General features: G+C 40.0%; 1 protein-coding gene across 1 annotated transcript in view; it reads right to left on the bottom strand.

Moving 5' to 3' along the window:
• Window positions 1-17,751, bottom strand: part of kcnh8 (potassium voltage-gated channel, subfamily H (eag-related), member 8) — a 57,631-nt gene extending 39,880 nt beyond the window's left edge. Inside the window, exons 1-2 of the mRNA XM_061060238.1 lie at window positions 16,544-17,751; window positions 252-485 (exon numbers count right to left, since the gene is read on the bottom strand). Of these exons, the coding sequence (XP_060916221.1) occupies window positions 252-485; window positions 16,544-16,619 (310 nt within the window). The 5' untranslated portion in view covers window positions 16,620-17,751. The remainder of the gene's footprint in view (window positions 1-251; window positions 486-16,543) is intronic.
• Between the last annotated feature and the right edge of the window lie 6,744 nt (window positions 17,752-24,495).

The raw sequence follows: 24,495 nt of genomic DNA, 5'->3' as shown, positions 1-24,495 counted from the left end.
GACATAGACACAGAGAGCCACCATCCATTGATGGAAATATACGGGCAGAGTCCAGTATGGTAATCCCTCTGTCTGTGCTCTGTCTAATGGCTTGACTTGGTTCCAACATTTAATTGGTAAACGGTAGAGGAAGGAACACATTCTGTGGTTTACAGTAAAGCGACTAGACACTGTTGCAAAATCCGATGATAAATAAGGGGAAAACAAAACAACTGAGAACGAATGAAAACCAAACATCTGTCCATTTTTACCTGTTTTTTTGTAGAACATGATCTCATCCTTAAACTCCTTCCGCTCCTCCAGCGCCTCGTCGATGCTGAGGATGATGCTTTCGCTGGTCTCGGTCCCGTACAGGAATTTACAGGCACAGCTCTTCTGCATGACCTCTGCCCGCGAGAAGCCTGTGAGCTCACAGAAGCCATCAGAGCAGTAGACAATGGGGAAGCCCTTTGACATCTGTGCGTTGGCCAGGATGAAGTTGCTATCTGCGGGAGGAACGAGAGGAAGAAGTAAGGTGAGAGGAGGACAAGAAACTGAGGTAATGATATTATTCTCCCAATTGGGGTTGGTTGGAGTTATTCTAATTCCTCTGCTTATAAAGACTTGAAGCAGAGAAACAGAGTGGGTAAATTGGAGGTTTAAGCTGAAAAAAGCTGCCTTCTGTGGCTGAACAGGAAGTTGATGAGAAGAATATGATTAAACTAAACTGCATACAACCAAAATGACATGTAGCTGACAAATGCTGAGAAACGCCCTAAAGCTAAGGAGAGTAGCACAGGTAGGTGATAAGTCTGTGGGTTGATCAGTATGAAAACACATTTCATATTTTTCACATCTTTGTTATTATTCTTACTATTTATAAAAGCAGCTTTAATCATTTGAGCAACATGGCAGCTGGATGTAAAGTCCCCACCTGTCTGAGCCTGTCATGTAGGGAATTGCACACTTATTAAACCACTCACCCCTTACCACCATCCTTTGAAACTACCTTCAATGAGAATGGAAGCAAATGAAACTGGTACAGGTCTTGACCTCTGGCCCTATCGCTGAACACCTCTCACAAGCTAATATTTGACTTTGAACTCACAGATACAAAGGCCCAGGTATATGAAGGTCTGTGTGGGGCACGAAGCTCATTTAGCTCTCTAACTTATCTGCTAACTGATTTACCTACAAGCTGGAGTCTTACTCTTCAAACTTCTTCCCTACTGTCAAGTAACCGACCCTGAACTGGTGATTTAACAGAGAGTTGCAGTAAATCAAGGTCTCGTGTTGTGAGGACTTTGCTAAAGAAAAAAAGACACAAAAAGGCAGGAAGAGGGGAATCAGTGGGGAATGATCTGGAGAGATGACGGTTGAATCAGAATCACATTAGTACTCAAGTCTATCACTATTAATGAGCTGATTTGTGTCCAGCGCTAAGTAATCAGCTGAAAAGAACCAGCTGTTTATACCTGAATCCATCTATCAGTGCACACAAACACACCACAGAAACAAACACCCGCTGAATGAAGCGCACAATGATGCTGAGCAGTGCTGATAGACAGCTAATGTTTACAGTACAATGCTCTTTATACAAGACACTGATCTACTGTGGTTTGGCAGGTTCTATAATGTGTGTGTGTGTCTGTGTGTGTGTATGTGTGTGTGTTTGCATTGATATAATGTTATGAGCAGTCGAAGCTGCTCAAGCTAGCCCCTTAGTTACATAATTAAAATGCAGATACACATGGGCACATGTAGCAAATGATTCCCGATACAGCTTGAGACATTAGTATAATCACAGTTAATAGATGAGTCACACTCACATAAACACACAGCACATGATCGTGTTTATATTTATTGCTTGAGATCTTTCCTTCAAAGCGACTTGTTTCAATTACGTTTCATCACAGAAATCAATTTTCTGCATCAATAATTTATTTTTCTGGCATCCTCCGTGTTTAATTGTTTTATGTTGTACATCAGGCTTTACTGACGGAAACCACCTCAGATCTGAAGTGGGAATACAACAGCAGAGAACAGAAACGGTGTCTGCGCCCCTCTAGAGGAATGACTAACATGTTTCCTTTCAACAATCCTTCTCTGCTCCTGTAAGCTCGCTGCCACCTGCAAAAAAAAATTGTTTTCGTGTCGCTCCCTGTAGTAGTGACCAGGAGGGAAAGGATGAATATGGCTTTTTACAAACCTAGTATTATTCTTTCAATCATTTTTACCCCCATATTATTTAACTAGCCTTTCATCAGATCAAACAAACATGGCAACATTGAAAGTTTGGCCAACGGTTTTTCTTAAGGTCAGTAAATCCCAAAGAAAGAACCAAAACAAACTGTTTCTCGACACTATCATCTGTGGTTCAAAGCCATAGCGGATTTATTCCTGGACACAAAAACATTTCAAAATGGAGTATAATTCTGTTAAAGGGATACTTCACTCATTTGCATTAAGCTTTGTATCATTAGAAACCTGATAGTATTTTTGAATGGTCGTGCATCCTGCCGTCATTTTCCCCTGAGACGGGAAAGCTCTGTATTTCAGAGGAGCCTCTCATGACGCAAAAAAAGCGCCATTTTGCATCATCGGAGGCTGTATTGGTTAAAGGAGGTGAAACTACATCGCTACTTCCTCATGTTTTCAACCCGCCCATAGGGGGTGGGACCCACTGAAATAATTCACCATTTCGAAAGAAAAACCAATGAGTACCTCAGAAGTCTTAATGAATTCGCAAACCAAAGTCTGGCTCACACTGTGCAATTTTCCCCCGATTGTATAAAAGTCGGGGTGGCATGTCAGCTCACACTGTACGACTGACTCTGTTACGACGCCCGACCAGACCTTGCGATTTATGTGCTCACACTATACGACCCGATTGTCGGGCACGGCCGGAGAGCTCACACTGTTCGAGTGAAATCGGGACGGAGCGTTGACAAGTTTTTATAAAGTTTCATCTGAAAACTCCAACAGACGGCGGTTGGTGAAAGAGAAGGAAATGAAAGTTGTTGTAGGATAGAGGAAAGTAGATACAATCGTAGATATATGGATACAAGTTTCAGAAAAGTGCTGCACTGATGATCTGTACTGAAAAAAAAATAAAAAATGCCGGTTTGCGTCCTGCTGCTGGTCGCCATGACTACATTCCTCCCTTGTCTTCCGTGATTATATTGTAGTCACAGACACAACTTCTGCCAGACCCTTTCGTGACGTAATTTTCAAGATTTTAAAGTCTAAATATCAAACATATTGAAATAAATCCCTGACTATCGCCGGGCAGATCGGGACGTTAAGATTGGATATTTGTACAACTCACACTACAAGATAATCTGAGCAGCCTTTAGTCGGATCAGTGGGAGTGGCCTGTGGTGCTGTGCATTTTGGGAGTTGTTGTCTTTCATCCACATGAACCAAAAAGACACTTTCTGCCATTTCACGGTCAAGAAGGCACCAACCTCAAATTTTATTTCACATTTCTACTACATATATGACCCAATGTCAATACAGATTCATGTTTCAACCGGTGAAGTATCCCTTTAATAAATACTTCCATTGCTAATAAATACTCAATTATTTCATTTAACAGCTGGGCACTGTAACCTTAAAAAAATAATACCCACACATAAGAAAAAAGAAAATTTATTGGGGGCAATTTAGGTTTGGTGTTTTAGTGGGTATACCTATCCGAAGTTTAAATTTGGTAATCTTATGATAAAATACTTTGGCCATGCTCATTGTATTAAAGTACATGTCCAATCTGTCATTTATTTAATCAGCAGGCCCAGAGTGGCTAATCTGGAGGACCAGGAAAATCCCTGGTGGGCCGTGCTGGTTGTTTGGCTGCGAGGGCCGGTGACAGCAAATAGAACTCACAAGCTGCACTCGCTAATGATGTTCAGAAAACCAAAATGCAAGTTTGGTAAGGCCTGTTCCAACCTCCTCTAAAGAGGCAAGAGCAGACAAAAACCAAAACAAGCCTTTTTAAACCATTTGTTAGGTTATCCACCACTTTTCTTGGATATATTGAAGAAAGACAGTGAGCTTCTTTGAAATGTTTGTAATTCTTGTTCACTTCAGAGGGAAAGTTTGGGCCAGTTGATGTATGTTTCCAACAGAGAGTTGGTTTGAAAACTATTCTGTTCACCTCCATTTTCTCCTCAAAATGTATTCTAATGACTTGACTCCTTCATTGCGGTGACACTGGGTTCCTACATATCAGAATGAACTTGCTAAGTGCAATTTTACTAATATTAAAAGGAATTAGAACAAACAATGATATTGTAATTGTTGAATGTATGCTCTAACAGCGTTTGGGAGTTGTAGTCCTCATGGATTTAAAACATAATGAGAGCTGTTCCCATTCATGTAGAGAAATCCCAACAAGAATGACATGTCAGCTGTAACTCTCTGACTGTGTGGCTCAGACAGATGGTCAGAGTGGGCCTCAGCATTGGGACCGGCTGTCAGACATGAAGCCCCTCAGGCTCGTGGTAAGCAGGAGAGAAAACGACAGGGCTGCTGGCCTCTCAGGAAGCCCCGGTAAAGGCCTGCAGGATGTCTGATGGCAGCTCCCAGAGAAACGAGAAGATGGTGCTGACACAGAGCGGATGTTTACAGTGAAATACACACCATGCTGTGTTTGCCTGAGGATTATATAGGTTGGATGGAGTTGACAGCTTCTGCTACATGTTGTTTAAATACACAGTATGTGGATGTGGAAGGGCAATGAAAAGTCTTCTTTTTATGTTGGAAATTGGCCAACATATCAACGTGCGATTCAGCATTAACAGACTCATCTGCAGATGACAATGAGATACATGACAACTGTCATTGTCAAAGCAAACCAAACATACACAGCCCTGATACAGTTCATCTGTGTTCATGGGTGCTACTTTATCAAAGTTCACACACACAAGGTACTAGAGCACTATTCAAATGAAGTTATTAATGTGGTTCCCTTTAAAAAATGAAGTAATTGAGGGACTTGCCACAAACACTGATTGGCATTTACAGTAGCGAATAGCGCTACATGTGAGAACATTCAAACACAAACACAGTGACGCTTTCATCACTCAGCAAGTGCGTGTGTACCTTGCTAGAAAGATAAGTGCTGACTTGTCGAAATTCTAGTTGTTTTGATTTCTGGTCCTCGTTGAATGTTTTTGTACTTTGTACCAGGTTGTTGTCTGTTATCATTTGCCTGATGTATACTTTTGGAAAAGTTTGAATTTTATTTATTTATTTTTATGTAAGTCTTGACTTACGTTTGAATTAGCTCGTTCCTGTGTATTTTGCTGTTGTATGTTTGTCCTCTACAAGATTTTGTATGAATATTTTTTGTATGTTCTAAAATTGTCAATAAAGACGAAGAAAAAAAAAAAGTGTGTGTATTGGAGGAGAGCCATCAGATTTCCAGAAAGTATTAAGTTTCAAGTGTTAAATTGCAAATTCTGGAAGCCTTTTACAAGTGCAGGGTGAATCGTTTTCCTCTTTTTAACGTTGGCCAGAAAACAATCTACTTTAATCATCTTAATGAATATAACAAAAATGTATTTGTCAAGCCTGATAACTACTAAAAGTTTGCTATCAGAGCAAGAGTCGGAGCAGTGATTATGTCACAGAAACTTGAAAAGAACAATCAACTGATGTTTTTTAAGCATTGACAACAACCAACATTTTTAGTGATAATTCTAGTTTCTAAGTTTTGCAACCAAGTTTTCGGGAGTCTTGTGATTTCTTGAATTATTTATTTCTTTACATTCGTAGATGTCAGCAAAAACGCTTGACACGAAACATGATTACCATTTTCTTCCTTGCCCTTTCCACTAAATCCCCTGGTCCTTCATTTCTCTACCTCTCTTTTGCCCTCTACCTTTGACTGTCCTACTTCTGTCCTACTCCTCTTTCCCTTCTTCGCTAATGCAGCTGCATTAACCCCCTTCTTGCCTAACCCCGCCCTCCAATACTGCTACAGTATCTTTGCTCTGGTCTCTTATTCCCTGGCTACCTGCACGATTCCCCTTTCTCTCAACACCTCTCACTGTCCATTGTACACCTTCTTTCCTTCCTTCCCTTCCTCTCCTATCCACTGTCACTACCTCCTTCCCTCCCAGATGTTCTTCAAGTCCTCCTACCGCTCTAGATCGTTCCGCCTAATTACTTTTCATCTCCCCTTTCCCTGGGAATTCCATCAGACTATCCCTCTTTTCCCCAATCCATTTATTCTCTTCACTATTTGCACATGTTCACCTTCTTCCCGATGACCCCAAGAGCATCTGTCTACTGTTCCTATCTGTCCTTTGAACCTTGATGCTCTAATGAAGGAAAACTGAATCATCTCTCATTCTGAGTTCTTTTCAAATTCAATCTCACCTTTTTTTTTTTATCTCTCCATCACATCTCCTTTGTGTCTTTCTTTTGATGGTCTTTTCAAATCTATATCTTCTCTCCCCTGAACCTGTTCATCATCTGTCATTTCTCTGCTGTATTCATCTCACCATTCTGATTTTTCTTCTACCTAATTGCGCCGGTGTAGAAGCACCATAGATCATACGGACGCATAGTCCTGAGAGATCCCCCCCCCCCCCCCCCCCCCCCACCTGAAATTCAGAGAGGAAGAGGAGCGGAGGAGAAAAGATGGAAACAAAGAGCGAGAGAGGGGGACAGCGGAGGAGAGAGGGGGAGAAGAAAGGGAGCTAGATTGGAGAGTAAAAATCTTTACGGAGCCTTCTTATGCAATTCAAGTGGGTGAATGAGTTACTTGTAAAGCATGTTTGAGCTTTCACTAATAGATACTTTCAAGCAATATTATAACATCAAAACATCAGCATAACCGAGCTGCTGCCTCCTCTCCAAATGCCTTTAGAGATTTGACTGAGCAGCTTGTATTTGCTCTGGTAGATGTGTCTGTTTCACCCTCTAATTCAGACAGATTTGTATCCTTTCAGATTCAGGTCAGGTTGATCTAACCCTTTTTCTAATACGGGGAGGGTTAAGGGGTTGTTGAGGAATTTTTCATAAACAACTTAGATGGCTGCTGCTGATGTGGAACGTTTTAATCTGCCCTCATGTGAATTTTTAATAAACTTCTCAGTTGGTTACATTATGAACAAATGTGTTGGCTTTAAATCACGCCATGCCAAACGTTGTTGTACTTTGTTGAACTAGAAGCCATATGGATGCTGAAAGAAACTATATACCCTTGCTGGCTGACTACATCACAGGCTGTGTTACTCTCTCTTTGTTTTTTTTTCCTCTTTGCTAGGTTGTGTAGCATTAAGAGGTTTTGGGGCTCTCTCTTGGGAGTAAAGGCAGAAGTGGTATTTTAATAGCATCACAACTGGCTTTGCTTTTCAAATATTCGGCTTGGTTTCCTTTTATGACCACAATATTTCCTTAACTTTAATCAAAAAAAAAAGCTGGCCACATGGGTCTAGGAATGGTTAGCTATTTGGTTTGCCAGTTAGTTGATCCATCACTGTGGTCCAGCTTAAAATATCTCCCAACTATTGTATAGGTGACCATGAAGTTTGGTACAAAAATACAATCTCTTCAGCAGATAAATACATCCCTTGATGTTTCATAAAGCACCAACAGGTTGGTCAAACCTAATACTTTTAAAAATATATTTTTTTATACTTTTTATTTGATAGTTTTGAAGAAAAATAACAAGCTGTCAGAATGAGCATAGATCTACATATAAGTGCATCATCTATACAGGCATGGATAAATATTTCTGTTAGCTCATTCTACAACAGAAGAGAAGAGTGAGCAAAAAAGAAGGAAAAAATAAAAATACAAGAATAAAATAGAAAAAGAGCAAAAGAACAACAGAGCATATTAACTTATCAAAAAGAATAGATAAAAAATGAAAAAGAAAACAATAAAAAAACCTAATACTGAACTACAAAACATGGCCATAGCACTTGCGAAGACATTTTTGGTTCAAAGAGGATGAATCTGGGAACCGTGACTTTGCAGCCCAAAGCTTCAGCAGAAGTACAACATTGTTGGTAAAGATGAAATGAAGATCCACATCTATTGGATTGATGCTATTTAGTTTGGGCCTTTTCTCCCCAGTGGATAAACAGTGGGAAATGTGGTGTTCCTTTAATCTTCTCCAGTACATCTCAGAAATACCCAATGCTTGAATTAAAGTCTAAAAAACCTGCAACAAGATGACATTCTCTTTGGCTTCAGCTGTTTTGAGTTGGACAAATTGGCAAAAAAAAACTGTCATAATGTTTTAACGTTTTAAACATAACACTTACTAAAGATTATTATGTTGGCGTTGTCATTATGAATATATTAGCATGCTGATGGCAACATTTTAAGAACCACTGTGGCAAAGTGCAGCTTAACAGAGCTAATTGCAGAAGTATGACATCAGCAGAACATAACACCTGAATAATAAGGGCACCAGATTAGAAAACACTCATGTTGATCATTTTTCAAAGTCTCTATAAGTGACCTGTTCTGTGTTTTAGGTTGGAGGACTCGTGAGGATTTACTTTCCCAGGTGAGTAGAACAATAACAAGGTTTGAGAGAGGCACAAATTACAGCTCTCCTAAACAAATGGAAAAGTGTACTAAAGGTGAGTGAGTGTTTGTGTTACCTTGTGCACACACTGTTTTGTCCCAGATTTGAGGGTTTGAAACGCACTCAGAAATGCTCTGTACGCACATTCAGCAGCCCCAAGACAGCACTGTGACACCACCTAGAGAACCCCCTGAGCTATTTAGGGCACAACAATTCATATAATAGTTGAGCAAGCCCGGAAAAAAAAAAAAAACACACATAGAGGAGGAGAGATGGAGACATAGAAAGAGAGAGAGGACGGCGGTGGGGGTAGTATCCGTCAGAGGGACATAGCAGGGAGGAGAAGAGATGGATGACAAAGCAGGTGAGAAAGTGAAAAATGAGGGAAATATCGGAAAAGGAAGGAGAGGCAGAGAAAAATACACAGAGGCGGACAGACGAGGGTGGGAAGGGGACACAGGGTGGTGGGGTGATGTGAGAAGTTGAAAGAAAAGTGAGATAGAGCTGCGAGAGGTGGAATGATGAAAGATGGAGATGGAGTATGGAGAAAATTGGTGGAGAAGTGGAGAGATGGATGGAAAAACCTCCTCACCTCTTCGCCAGAATTCATGCCGGCCTCTTGAAAACTGCTACAGGGCAGTCACATAACCACAAAATGTCTCTCTAGAGCTACCATGGTAACTGCAGAAACACACCACAGCAACCAAGGCTACAACTGTTCAATTTGACAAATAGATAGTGACTCTGATTCAACACATTGGATTATGAGATTAACATCACATAACTACTCTGTTTTTTAGGAAGCTGTTTTGGGCTGTCTATTGATCATTTGTATTTCTTTATGTACACACACATCCAGGACACATACACAGACTCCCACAGCCATTCAAAGTGTGGTAATCCATTCAAACCATATCAGTGAAGAGAGAAAATCATTAGCCAAATCCAGTGTCTTAATCACTTTCTTGGGCTCTTTGTCATAAAGTCCCCCAGGCTCTCACCAACTGAAAAATTACACCAGTCATTACGTTCCTGTAATTTGCACACACCCCCTCCTCCCCCTCCTCCCCCTCCTCCCCCCTCTACATTTTTTCATCTCCATTTCTCTTGGCCCGTCATTCAACTTCCACTGTATATTTCCCCTCTTTGCTTCCTCTAAATGTCTGTCACACACACTCTCTCTGTGTCACAAAATGCAATCGTCTTGTTTAAAGTATTAATTGAATCTAAAAATGGCCGACTTGGCCGGGATTTACGTTGGTGAAACCCTGTTTGTCGATCGTTTCGGACAGGTCATTAGAGACGGTGATTAGGGAAGGCAATCTTGCTAATTAGGCGGTTTAACAAGGCAGAACGTCCACGTCGACGCCGAGGCTCTCACACAGAAGTCCCAAAGTTTTGTGGAAACAGATATCATACTGACCACTGAACTGTATTAACCAGGCCTAGTAATCTCATAGCGAGGTCAGTGTTTTGTCTGTAAGTCTGCGCTGCTGCTGATGGCGGTTCTATCATCTTAATACTTTGTCAAAGCCTTATTAAAGCCAGAGGGTCCTGCTGGGTTGCTATTAATTCAAAAAACTCATTTATATTTCTATCTTATGCCTTTAGCTATGTTGGCTTACAGTGAATGAGTAGGTAGAGGCTGAGGATCTTGTTATTTATAACACAACATGGAACTGATGATGTTGTAGGAATCGACCTTTTCTTGATAATTCAAATTAAAACATGTGTTCTTGAGGCACATAACTTTGGTTTAAGTGTACAGAAGAGCAGCAGGCAGCTATTTTTAGCCCAAATAAAGGACAGATGGACAAAGGACTAATTGGTGCAGCATTTACCTAAAAGGCTAGAAATTCTTCTTTAGAGTTTATAAAGACGTTCAGAAAGCAAAGGGGGGGGGGGGGGGAATCAATATTAAAGTCGGATACTAATGTAGCTCTGTGTCTGCTGGAGTTTTACAGGCAGACATCAAAGCTTTAAAAAAAAATCAATATTACTTCATAAACTGAATGTTGGCCTTACATAAAGTTGCACTGACCCAGAGTATTTAAAAAAAATCCATGTAAGTAGCTAACTTTAAAACCATTGACATAGCTAGCATGCCAACTGACAGCCAGCTGATGAAGCTGCTTTATGTTGAAACGCGTCCATTGTTGATCTGTACTCTGCTGCTCTACCCAGATTATCAAACTTTAAAGGACATTAAATGTGCTGACTCTCCTGTTTTTAGCTAGCTGATAGTAGCCTTAGCCAGTTAGCTTTAGAAATTGAGCTAAGATGTTTAGTAAACAGTATTTTCATGATTAATGTCGTTTAAAAAGAGTTTTCTTGAGGCGGGTGGCTATATTCAGCAAGAAAAGAAAGTTCACTAATTGGTGAAGCATTTAGCTATAGCATCACATATTATTCAAAGGCATCAGTTATATAGTGTTGATTAAGAACAACAGAGCTGGAAGGAGAGTACATTTTGCTTTTTAAGGTTTATTTTTGGGGCTTTTTATGCCATTATCTAGAGTCAAGACAGTGGATAGAGTCAGAAATCGGGGAGAGAGAGAGAGAGTAGAGAATGACATGCGGAAGGGGAGCCACAGGTGGGATTTGAACCTGGGCTGCCCGCTTAGAGGATGATAGTGTCCGTTCATTGGGCACACACACTGACTACTAATGACACACACTAATGGCTACTGACGGCCCAGCTCTGTGTCTGCTGGATGTGTAAATAGACAGCGATTCACTAAAAGAGTTCACTACTTTAAGTTTAACTGAAACTGGTGTTAAAAAATAAATGTGTCAAGATAGAATAAGTTAAAATGACTGATTAGTCAGAAGACTAGAAAAGCGCTATATAAGCTCAAGTCCATTTACCATTACTATTTAAGAAAAGGCCAGAAACCTAAAATTATTTTACCTTTGAATGAACAGTGCTAACTAGCATGCCAACTATTGGTTATTAGCAAGTTTTCTCTAATCTGTTTTCATTTTTTTCACTGTATATGTCTCCCTGCATGTTAATATTTTTGTCTCCATCTCATTGAATCGTTCTGTCTATCCTGCTTTCTTCGTCTAGCTGGTTCTGGTTCTGCTCGAGGTCTCTACCTGCTTGAAAGCATTTCTTCATTGACACTTTGGCAAAGTAGTTGCTCATTGGCGTATTTATATTTGGTCTTTGCAAATAAGATTTCAAAGAATACTTTCAAGATCCGCTTTTCATTTAAAAGGTAATGAGAGAAATGGTGCTAAATTAATAAAAACTTTTCACTTTTACGATTAATTAATTGATTTATTTTGTTTAGCTGGAGAAAGCATTACACTAATTTGCTAAAAAAAAAAAAAAAAAAACACATTCAGTAGCCCTGAAAGAAGTCACAACAGAAGTAATATGTTGGTACCTTATACTTTGTTCTATTGGATAAAGCACATCTCATTCCTCCCAGTTTATTTTTACTCTAAAATAAAACAGTCCTGATATTAAGTGGGCTTTGGAGAAAAAGGGAGCAGCAGTGCCAATCCAGCGGCAGTAAGTGAGGGCCCCTGTGCACCCTGCGGCACTACAGTCAATGATGATTGATTACTCCCTCGCTGTCTCATAACTGCACTCATTACTTCTTTCACAGTCAATCTCTATCTGAGGACTGTATTAGACCTGCCTTTTCACAGTAGCATAATCTGATGATGTGTGCTAACTCTATTAAGGAAAACTAAAGAGTTGCTGATGTTTTTTTTGTACAGTTTGACACACGTAAGGCTGGATGATCCCACCCAAATAGCCCAAGTTTACTTTGCTTTAATAAACCTCATTGAAACATTTGTGCGTCAGCATGTTGTCTGTGGTTTTTTCAGACTCAGTAATTAGCTCCCTGGGTTTTCCTGCAGGTCATGAGGCTGCTGGTGAGACTGAGCCACAGGGAGAGCAACACTGTGTCTTATCTTAAGACAGCCGACTCTGATAGCGTCGGCTTCTTTTATTGTCTGCGATACCCGGGTTAGTTTTGCGACACGTGACAGAAAATGTGTGAGGCATGTGAAATCCCACAGCCACTACAGCCGAAACAGATTTGATGCATTTAAAGAAAGGTAATTTATCAGTCGAGTTGAAACTTCTGCTTTAGTACTGTACCCTTATGCTTAAAGACAGAAAACACACACACACACACACACACACAGCTACACACTTATACACTTATAAAGTTCTGTGACACAAACTTGTTAAGTGCTCAAAATTTAGCATACTCCCTCCCCATCCTCTTCCTCTTTCCTTACGCTCTCACACACACAGGCACACACACTTTAACACGTCGACTCAACACACAGCTGTTCCAAGTCTCAGCATCAGTGATTGTGACAGTAATTACCTATCTAGTGGAAGTAGAACTAGTGTGCGTTGGGAGCTAGAAAATAGCATTCTGGAAGAATGGTGCAGGATGGGGAGCACGCAGCCCACACTATTGGAGGCTTTACACAGCCCTCTGTTACAACTGCAACACCATACCGTCTGCTTAATTTGGTGGAAGGAAAGCCCAGTATGGTCTCCATTTCCCAAATGAAGGCCATCATTGCCTGACAGAAGGAAGAGTCAGCAAGTATTCCAAGTTGCAAAGAGACAATGATCACTTCAGAGGTATAGAAAGATAGTTTCCCAGCCAGAGAGTCACATGGATACCTTTTTAATACATTTCAGTGGTTTTACCAGCTATATGGAAAGTCAATGGCATAGCAGATTTAAACTCCTATCATACATTTCTATACTCAGATAAAAAAAAGTGAAATGGCAAAAATGGTAAATGGAATCGTATAGCCCTTTTCAAGCCTTTCTGACTACTCAAACATTAACACGACATGTCACATTCACCCGTTCACACCACATTCACAAACTGATGGCAGGGGCTGCTACATAAAGTGCCCAATGGCCCATCAGCAGCACACCATTAATATGCATTCACACACGCTTACATAGCAGCAGGAGCAATTTGGGGTTCAGAGTCTTGCCTAAGGACACTTTCACATGTGACCACAGGAGATGGAGATTGAGCGCCCAACCTTTCGGCTGAGAGACGACCGACCTACCACTGAGCCACAGGCATGAAAAAAATGTTTAATGTTACATTGGCTACGTCCAATCAAAGTCTATAATGCAGCTTTACTCTGAATGTAAAGAGACTATAAGCAATTATGGGCTATGAGAGACAATGTGTGATTTTGTATGAGCAGCTCACTACTAAATACAGCTCCAACAAAGGTAAGGTGATAAAGTTAGTCATCTGGATGATGGACTGATGACACACAGTGTCACAGCGCTCTCACACAGTCATCACAGTGCACAGTCATCATAGTTACAGTGTGGGCAAACAGAGACACATCGATCCATCGATACAGTGTGATCAAAGGTGTGTGGAGTTGACAAAGCAACAGATTCTGAGTCATGTTGTTTCCATCAAACATGGATATGTAATTTGAAAACAATCATATCTCGTACATGAATTTATCTTGAAAGGTTGGGCCTAGGCAGCAGTAGCTCAGTCTATAGGGACTTGGGTTGGGAACCGGAGGGTCACTGGTTCAGGCCCCGGTGCGGACCAAATCTGGAAGTTGGTCTGGTAGCTGGAGAGGTGCCAGATCACTTCCTGAGCACTGCTGAGGTGTCCTTGAGCAAGGCACCAAACCCCCCTCCCCACCACCAGCTCAGGAGTGCTCGGTGTGGGCAGCTCCGTCACTCTGACATCTCTCCATTAGTGCATGTCCAGAGGATCCTGTTTGTATATTTCAGCCTGTGTGTGTGTTGCATGATTAACAGAGTGTAAAAAACAGAATTTCCCCTTGCGAGGATCAATAAAATAAATCTTATCTTAGAACAACGAGCCCTGGGTTTGAGTTGAAACGATAATCTCTCCTGTTATTGGCTCTGAAAAACTGTTGAATCCATTTAAAGGTCACATATAAATTTTTAAAAAACCCTGGTACAAATCAGATCAAGTTAAAGACCTGCCTACTTTCACTTTCATCCATTTATCATTTGCTGTTTCCAGGTCTGACCCTCCCGCCCGGGCTACGAATGACGTCAAAAGGGATCGCATAGCAGTGAACTCAGCACCTCCCTTATATGTGCTCCTGGCCAGACCATCACACCTAATTTGTCCCGTCAAGCTCCGCTGCTTCCAGTCTGCCCTGTCTTGCAGTTCAAATCCTGCGTTCATTTCCTTCTACCTCACAGCAAAAAAAAAAGAAAAAAAGAAAAGCCACTTGTGCAAGTAGCGATACCTCTTCAACTCTCCTGTGTTAGAGCAGAGCTCCTGCACAGTCGGCTCCATGTTTTTGCCACTCAATGTAAAGCCTGCTCTTACTCATACAGTAGTGCTCAGCCTGCAGGTCTGCTTACTGAAACAACGGGTGGATGTCTGGGGTTACTATAGATACAGTTGTTGTTATGAACATACAATGAAGAATGTAGCAACTGCTGTGGTAAGAGTGGGCTCAGGAGTGGACTTAGGGATGAAACCAAGCACTAAAGGAAGGGTGTGTTATTACCTGTTTAGTCTATTATTAGGATTTTCACACACAAACGAAATGCGAACATGGGCACAGAATGGACAAAGAAATACCACAGATAGAAGTGAGTTTATAAAGGTAGCAAGGACAAATTTGAAAAATGTAAAAGCAAACAATACAGAATACTAGTCTCTTACATTCACACTGAGTTGATCTAATTAGATATGCAATTAAACCCTGATCCATCCATTACTTGTTTAGCTGACTGGTACAAAAATATGCAGAGTTTGAGAGTTTGACAATCGATGGTGAAAGGTCACTAGTGTCAGACTCTCAAATATGAAAATGTGTTGCTTTTCTTTGTATGAACATAATGGACACAGATGATGAAATTGTATTAGTTTTCACATAACCGTTATGGGCATTTTCACTCATTTTGTATTATTTTACAGACTTAATGAGTGATTAAGAAAGTGATTTGGGATAAGTCAATAAATTAATAATTAGTTGCAGCCCGAACAGTAAAGAGTAACAATATATTTATCAAGAAAAAAACAGGCAGAGTTTCTAAACCAAGGGAATCATTGCAAAAAAAGTCAAATTGTTCATGGTTGCCTAGAAAACCAAAAGGAACAAAGATCTAACACACACTTAAAGGCTCAGGCAATGGGTGGAAGGCAGCTCAGCTTAACAAAACCCAAACGTGGACAATCATCATTACATCATTGCAGACCTCTATGAATCTTCAAAGAGTAAAAAGAGACCTTTCGTTATTGAAAAAGAAGACAACTGACATGAGAGAAGAGAGTTCAGACAAAAGTTGCCTTTAGAAAGCCCTGTGCGTGTCTCAGTCTGTGAAAGACCTGCTGCAATATCACCTCCGACCAATTCATTCTGATAAATGCTACCGCTGGTCTGAGAGCAGCAGGCCAAAGAACAAAGATAATAAAGGTTAATGTTAGGGACACACTGCGTTGACAACTCAGGTGGGGGAGGAGAGATAGAGATGCACAGGTGTGGTCATTAAAATAAACATGACACAGGCAGTAACTTGTGAAAAAGTCGTCCAGATGTGTTGTATGTACAGTAGCTGGGAGCCTGTTAGCGCCCAGTTAACCCTTTGGTCGCTGTCCATGGTGCTGATGTTCCAGCACCATGGACAGCGACAGATTCAGCCTGATAATTGCTGTGGAAGCTTTCCCAGCTTCTCTATTAGTTTTACACTCACATAGATAACCATTTCGAATTACAGGCAAGTACAATTTCAGCAAAAACAAATGTGCCTATTGTTGTGGGGCTCCTGTTGTGTACATTTAATTAAAAGTCCATTTGCATCAACGACAAAAATGATAATAATCCCATGTTCTTCTTTTATTTCTGCAGGTTTAAATCTGCTGAAGCTCTCCAAGGATCAGATGCAACCTGCTCCTCCTCACAAACCAGAGGGTAAAAGCCAATAGAGAACTTAAACCATAAATCTACAAAAACTGATTCAATTGCATGCAAAATAATTCAAAGCAAACTTACGCGTGCCATCAAAACGTGTGGCTATAGTGTCCAGAAACGTGTTCTGCGGCGCTAATAATCCCTTCATCACAGGCATTTTCCCACCTTGATATCAAAGCCCCCATCAAAGTTACTGAACAGAACGTGCAAGTCGTCCACATGTGTGAGCTGCTCCCATTTAAGCCTCCGGACCTGTATGGAGAAGCTGCTATCCGGTCAACTCAGCACAAGGCGATCACCAGCCGGTGGTGAGTGCACGCGACGCGCGCACCCGTGCGCCTGGAGCTTGTGTCGCGTGTGTAAACGACAAGAGGAGATGAAGTCCACAGGTGCAGTTCAGGTAATAGCCAGGACGACCGTGAGAGCGTGAGGCACCCTGTCAGCAGTGCCATTATTGTGCCCGTTGGATTCAATGATCGTCTCTCCACAGCGCGCAATGCCGCCTGGGAGGCATCAATCACTTCCAAGAAGCAAAAAGATTAAAAAAAAAAAAAAAAACAAGCAGCGATTAAAGCGCAAATGAGGAAGATTCTGAGAGTGAGGTCTGAGTGACATCACAAGTCAGAAACACAACTTTATTTTTTAATTTTTTAAATGCATATGTATAGTTTCTCAGAAAAACAAATAATATTTCTTTGTCTCATTATCGCATCAATAAAGTGTGGATTGATTTGATTTTTAAAGGTTTTTATTTATGGATCTGTATCCATAAGGAAGCAGAATTACACAACCGAACAGCAGCAGTCAAATCTAATACATTTCGAATCAGTTCACATTTAAAAGAAAATGTTCTAAAAGCTTGGTTAGCTTTGAAACTTTTTCATGATATAGTAAACACTACAGTTTATAAACTGGATTTAAATTAACCCATAATTAAAATATGAGCGCATCTGTTCGATGCAAAACATTTGAAAATAGAAAAAAAGATTGTTTGAACAAGAATTACGCAAGAGATAATGAATAGGCTCTATTTGACAAAAATTAAAAACAGCTGTGCCAAGAATTGCATGCTTGGGGAAGATCTGGGATGACAAAGTATCTGAATTTTATACTTAATAAACGTTAATTGTCCCTTATTTTTCTGTAGACTCGAGAGAGGATGCGTTTCCATAAACCAGCTTAAATATGATCTGCAAACAGTGAACTGACGCTGAAGTGTAGGTAGAGGAACTTTAAGGGGGTATGCGTAATTCGACAGGAATTTGTGTCTGCTATATTACCCATTCTCCATGCATAATACCGGCACTTGCACGGCCCTTAATAAAAAAAAGGATGGGGAGCAAAATAAGGATTTTCACAACTGAAGAAAAAAAGCTTTCGGGGATCCACAGCTCATTCACATCGTTTTGCTTAGGTCAAGACTGTACACTGGCAGCGTTTCTCCCTCAGAGCGCACAAAGCATGATCACAGCTGGACACAGGAGCACATATTTCTTTATTTCCAGCGCCACCTGACGGTTGGATCAAGAATCGCTGAATTCAAAACACCACGAAAAACTGGAGTCCTGAACAATGTGAGTTGTGACACGTGAGTTGTACAATATCGCCATCTTGTGGACAGTTCACTGCAGTGCTCACCTACACGACGAATAAGTTTAAACCTACATCAGGCGCAACTTCAACTTCTAAATGCACATTACAGCCTGTAAAGATTGCAGAGTAGCTTATGACGTACATGCTCTTAAACATGAAAAACTGTTTATCTGTTACAGTCTTTTGTGTGGGATCACAACTTTGTCAGATTAGAACAAAGTATGTTATTGCTCTAAATATGCAGACTTGACACATTCTCAAAAAAGCTTGTTATTAGAGTATTAAAAGGGTCAAATACAACTACTGAAAGTTAAATCTGTAAGATTTTATCTTAAAGTCACTGAAATTTCTCTCCTAGAAAAGCCTCGTGACAAAAAAAGTTCCCTAATCAAAAAAATAGGGAGCAGGGACTACAACTATTTATATGCTAATTTATGGCTGGATAAACTAATTATTTCCTGAGCAAGCCATACTTAAATATGTGGGTGAGGGAATTCTGATGAAGCTAATGATGGAAATAATTTTGAAAACGTACAAAAATTCTGCCTCAAGTGATCTTAAAATCCCACCCTGCGAAACCCAAGTCTCCTCTGTAAATCCACAAATGGGATATCACCCAAAGTTTGCGATTTCAAGCCTCATGTTGCAAGACACCTCTAGCACATGACAACAAACCTAGCGTACTAGTGTACATTAACACACACAAACACAAACACACACACACACACACACACAGCCACACACATACAGACAAGCACACACAGACACACACATATGCAGGCAAATCATAGCAGACAGAACTAATCTAGGTCAATCCTATTATGAACAGTTCCACAGCACAGGACCAAACAGCAGAAGTCAAGCACTCCCACTCAGATCCTCCACAACAGTGAAGCAGCTGTTATGTCATTTAGGCAAGGTGAGGTCATCAGGTGCTCTAAGGCTGAGAGCTGTGAATCATACATTAAACTGTACGTGCCCACAAACACACACACATACACACATGAATCACATCCCTCAGGAAAGGCAGTGTGAAACACAGAGATATACTTCCATAAGACTGTCAGCTAATAAAATTAAAACAGACAGCCAACACACATCGGTGCATCGCCTGAGTAATTAAGAGCTTAATGCATCATTTAAGCCTGATCACCGCTCTGAACACACATGCTGTGTGTGTGTGTGTGTGTGTGTGTGTGTGAGAGAGAGTGTCATAGAGGAGGTCGTAGTGAAGTGACAGTGGAGTTAAAGTGATCATCACAGTGTTCCCTCTAAACCAGCTTTATTAGAGCCTGCATACATTATGATCACTTTACTCACATCTTTCAATAATCACTCAGTTAACTCCGTGAGCAAGTCTACATAAGATGTCTGATGAAATCTTTTGTGAAAAATTCTTAACAATTTGCGCAGGCAGAAAAATAAATATATTTAGGAAAAGGCTGTGCACGGGTGTAATCCCCAGATAGAAAATATACATCAGTAGAAGGTATATAATGTTGATATGCTGTATAATGTTAACCCTGATAAGAACCAACACAGAAACTAAACAAGAGGAAGAATGGGAAGCCAACATTTTCTAACGTTTTTTCTAACGAAAAGCTTTGTGAAACTTCGCTCTGAGCTGATAAGCAGGTCTTCAAGGTCTGCCTCTAACGGAGATTGCAGTATTCCTAAACGTGGCTCCGCTTTAGCACAATCTGTTTTTTCTTTTAAAGCCGTTAAAGAATGGAATAGTCTTCCAACTAGTCTTAAACTTTGCTCAAACTTCTGCACTTTCACCCGGGAAGTCAAAAAATGGATTTTAAGGAACCAGTCTTGTCAGCATTAATGTGTCATCTCGACAACCTTTTAGATGTCTTTGTGTGTGTGTGTGTGTGTGTGTGTGTGTGTGTGTGTGTGTGTGTGTGTGTGTGTGTGTGTGTGTGTGTGTGTGTGTGTGTGTGTGTGTGTCTGGTTGATTTGTATTTTGCTGTTGCCATCATCTGCCCAGGGACAACAGATGGAAATTAGCTAGCTAGCTAAATCTGGTACAAAGCATCTCTTCTCTTCTGAGACTAATGTTTTTTTTTGTACACTGTCCCTGATTCAAATAAACAGTTAATTAATCACCTGTTTATATCTAGAGCTGTTTTAAAGCAAGGCTGCAACACACCTCACACAACAATTATGACAACTTGCATTAAAAAAAACAAAGAAAGGAACAAATACACTATTATTTAAAGATTTTTTTTTTCACTTTAAAGAATACAAAGTTAAATCAGGTCAAAACTAGACAAAACTAGAGTTTTAAACAACATATAGAAAGACATGGAAATAACTATTTATGTTTCTCTGCTCAATAAAAAGTTGAATTCTGGTTTCAAAGATGATAGATAATATAACAGAAGTTAGATTCAGTATCATTGTAGAGAACTAACCACCATCTAAAGGGAATATGGCGGTGTAGTAGATGAAGCTTTACTGAGTTGTAAGACTGCAGATAGTGTCACTTAAAGTTCCTACCTAAGGAATCATGTGAATATACTAAAAATCTATAATCACTGTAAAAGCATCATTTTTGTGTCGGAAGAGAAACGAGACAACACAAAGATGTTGTGTTTTCATGCTACCACTAGGAGGCGCCAAAGAAACCTTTAAATTGTGCACATAGGAGCTTTAACAGAAACAAATGTTCTGAATTACAGAAAAAAAGACCTTCATGTGCATCAATCATTCATTTTAGTTTTAATTTAAATAACCTTAGTGCCAGTTCATAAATATGAAACGGTCTAAAGTAAACTTTGATCTAATCTGCTCTCTTGTCTCTGTAACACAAAGTCATGCATTTTTATTCCGCATGTCTCTCGTGCTGCAATGCAAAGACAACTATACTCTTGGGGGTTATCTCAGAAGTACACGAGGCTGTGAAAGCTATACGTTGCTTCTATTTTCACAAAGCTAATCGCTCATATTATATGTGCACACAGTCACTTCCACCCACCGACACAAACTGCTGTACACTAGTACTGCACAAGCCCTAATTAAAAGGCAGTATGTCACATGTCATAACAGCTCCATATGACCCTTTAGTAATCCTTTCTTGTATCTTTAGAAGGTTGATTCTGTTTTGTCGGTTGTACGTCAAACAATTACACAATCTCGTCTGAAATCTGAAGGTATGCAATCAGACTCAGACCTTTTTTTGTCATACAGTAGATGTTCTGATTTTTATCAAAACCACCTTAACCTGGAGCTAAGTTATTCTCATCCTGTATATCTGATATCTGCATTGGTACAGTATCAGACCAAGGAGCCCCAGATCAGGAGAAACCTGAGCAGACACAGCTGTCTTCAAACCCAGCTCAGGAACAATGTCAGCGATAAGATTATTGTATGGATATTTTATATGACTGTAGTGAGAGGTTTCTGGGTTTCAGGTTAAAAACATGACAAGCACAGTGGTGGCACTCATATTTTTGAATTTAGATAGAAATAATTTATGATTACATTTTTAAAGGAAAAAGACCTTCACTCAGAATAAAGCAGATATAAGACTTACATTTTTTTTTCCAGCCCTTGTTGGAGAAAATGTGCCTCGTGCCTTTTTCAGATCCAGTCCTCCTCTTAATAGTGTAGTAATCTCAATCTACTACTTTGTACTTAAGTCTTTTTCAGTCTGCAAACTGTAAATTTCCTCAGAATCTGACCTTGTGTCAGCGTGACAGGGATTAAAAATAACTTTATAGATGTAGTCTATCTTGTAGCTGATGGCCTGGTTTGCTTTTGTAGGTCATATAGAGGCATCAGTATTGAATTGAGTCAGTTTCAAACCCAGTTCACAAACACCCTAAAGTACTTTTAAGTGATGATTCAAGTAAAAGCACATCAGTAAAACATACTTAAGAGTATCAAAACGAAAAGAAAGTCAGGACTTTGTTAGTCCATTATCATAAATAGCATGGTTGGATTGGATTACTATTCAGGATGTGTGAAGAAGAAAGGAGTTGGAGTAGATTGGACTAGCTTTATAACTTAATATACAGTATGTTAATAATGTCTACTGGTTTCTAACATTTGGTTTGGACCTTCTTTAATGGGCCACAAAATAAATGTAGGGGTGGCTGGAGGTGATTAAAAAAATGGTTTGTAGTTTTAAACTTCAATCAGGTGGAACCGCTTAAAACTACTAGGCTCATATCTAAAAGGTTCATAATGGACACCATCAAGAAACGTCTTCATAAAAGTAAAATCAATCCCTTTAATGAAATGCCAAAGAAGTTAAAAACATGTTTAGTAGATAAAAGTAAAGCACATTTACCTTCAGACTATTTCACTATGTTGACATGTCTTTAATTGTACCTAAGTTCTTCTGAATGATGTACACAGAGATGTGCGAGTTCATGATGGGTCGTGTGTGTTTTAAGGCGGGATGTATTGTTGACGACATCTTATCAGTCATCTGGGAGTGTCTGTGTGTTTTGCATTACATAGTGTGTATCAGATTTTTAAGTATTTGTCTGCAAAAGAAATGTGTGCCCGAGCAAAAGAAAAGGAGATTTGCAGTTCAGAGTGTTGGCAATCCATTTCCCCTTTTAACGCTCCAACATGATGCCGCCACCCATCTAATGGCAGCAGGCTCACTAACCATATCATGAGTTTATAATAACCACATCACATCCACGGCGAATGAGGTGGAATGAAAATCTAACCTAATTTGGAGAGATACACGACTGTGTGAGTAGTAGGGTGTCCCTTGAGATGAGGCTGCGATCGAGGGAGCTGCTGTGCTGCACTGGTAGTGTGCTCTGTGAGCGTGTAATGGTCTTAATTATCATTTAGCATGCCAGCCTCAATGACGATGTATCAAGCCACTGATAAAATAGTGGAGCAGAGGGTGACAGCCGGAGAGAGAGAAATAAATAAATAAATCAACACCTAAAGGTACAAGCACACACACAAGAAGTACTATATATCTCTAAACACACTCACAAAACTGTGAACTTACACAGCAGTGTACCCAGTGGTGCAATTGAAGTTACACGAATGCACACACACACATTTCCATCCAGCTGAGTGACACGTCTCTCTCCGAATTAGTCACGATGAATGATGTGTAACCAGCCGTGACTCGTTCTGGCTGGGGAGATAGCTAATTCACTTTGTTTAATTAGTCAAAAGTAGTAGAGCATGCTCACTCTCCCCAAACAGACTCTCTTATTGCACAACATCCACCCATCCCTGTGCCCGTTCTCTCCGTAGAGAACACAGACCTGTTACCACATCGGTGGAACGTTTCAATGGGGCAAGTCTGTGGATCTTCGCGGCAATGAAGGATTTGTGACTCTTCTGGTCTCCTTCTGCCTCTCACAGCGCACACACACACACACACACACACACACACACACACACACATGCAGACCACACTTGGCTTGGTGTTACCTTCTCAGAGATTTCAGGCAGCATTTAGTGATCTCAGCTCCAGAGGTGCAGCTCGTCTTCCAGTGACTGAGAACAGAGGACGTCTGCTGGCACTTGGTTGCAACTTCAGGATTCTGCAAACAGGACAAAAGGCGTTCTCTCTATGCCAGCTGATTCAGCCTGATCAAAACTCTAAAGGTACTCAGATAAAAATGTTTCCTTTCATGCCCTTTTCTTTCATTGGGTGCTGTTCTTAGACATTTCAAAGTGGAATTTAGGGATTTACTTTAAGAGTCAAATGATAACCTGTTGTTTAAACCCAGCATAGTTAAGCAAAGTAAAATACAGTAAGGGTAACTAAACTCTATTATATATACTTCTACAATATTCTTTACTGAATACAACACTACACTATGTAATGATTTGCTATGATATCAATACTATATAGGCCCTTACAAACATAATACATAGCATATGAAACTATGGTATATAGTAAAGTATAGAGTACTAATCTATATAATCATAATGTATATTTTACTCTTTCATAGTGCTGCTGTAAATCTATAGTATTATATACTGTGCATATTAACAATATCTCAAACACAACTGCTGCAGTTTTGAATGCTTCTATATTTGTTGCCTGACAAGTTGCACTCTGGTCTTTTATTATTATTATTATTATTATTATTATGTCTGTTGTTTGTTGTTCTTCGGTTACACTGTGGCCTGGGAAAGCAGCATTTGAATCCTCTGTATGTCTTTTATATCAGGCAGATTTGACAAACGTATCTCTTTATACTGTACTATATTTGACACGTAATCGTTCTATGCTATACTAAACTGCTCTCATACATGCTCAGAATAGAATGCACATACTATAGTAGCACTCTATAACACCAGTACAACATAATATAATGTAGTATAGTAGTCTTAAATTTAGTATGGTCTGAACAGTAAAAGATGCTATATCCTTCACTGTCTACTATACTATAGCATACAAAACTAAACTTTATACAATACTATAAGACAATGTACTGATA

This window comes from Labrus mixtus, chromosome 16 (assembly GCF_963584025.1).
Source record: "Labrus mixtus chromosome 16, fLabMix1.1, whole genome shotgun sequence".
NCBI lineage: Eukaryota > Metazoa > Chordata > Actinopteri > Labriformes > Labridae > Labrus > Labrus mixtus.
This window is presented reverse-complemented; position numbering and strand designations above follow the sequence as displayed.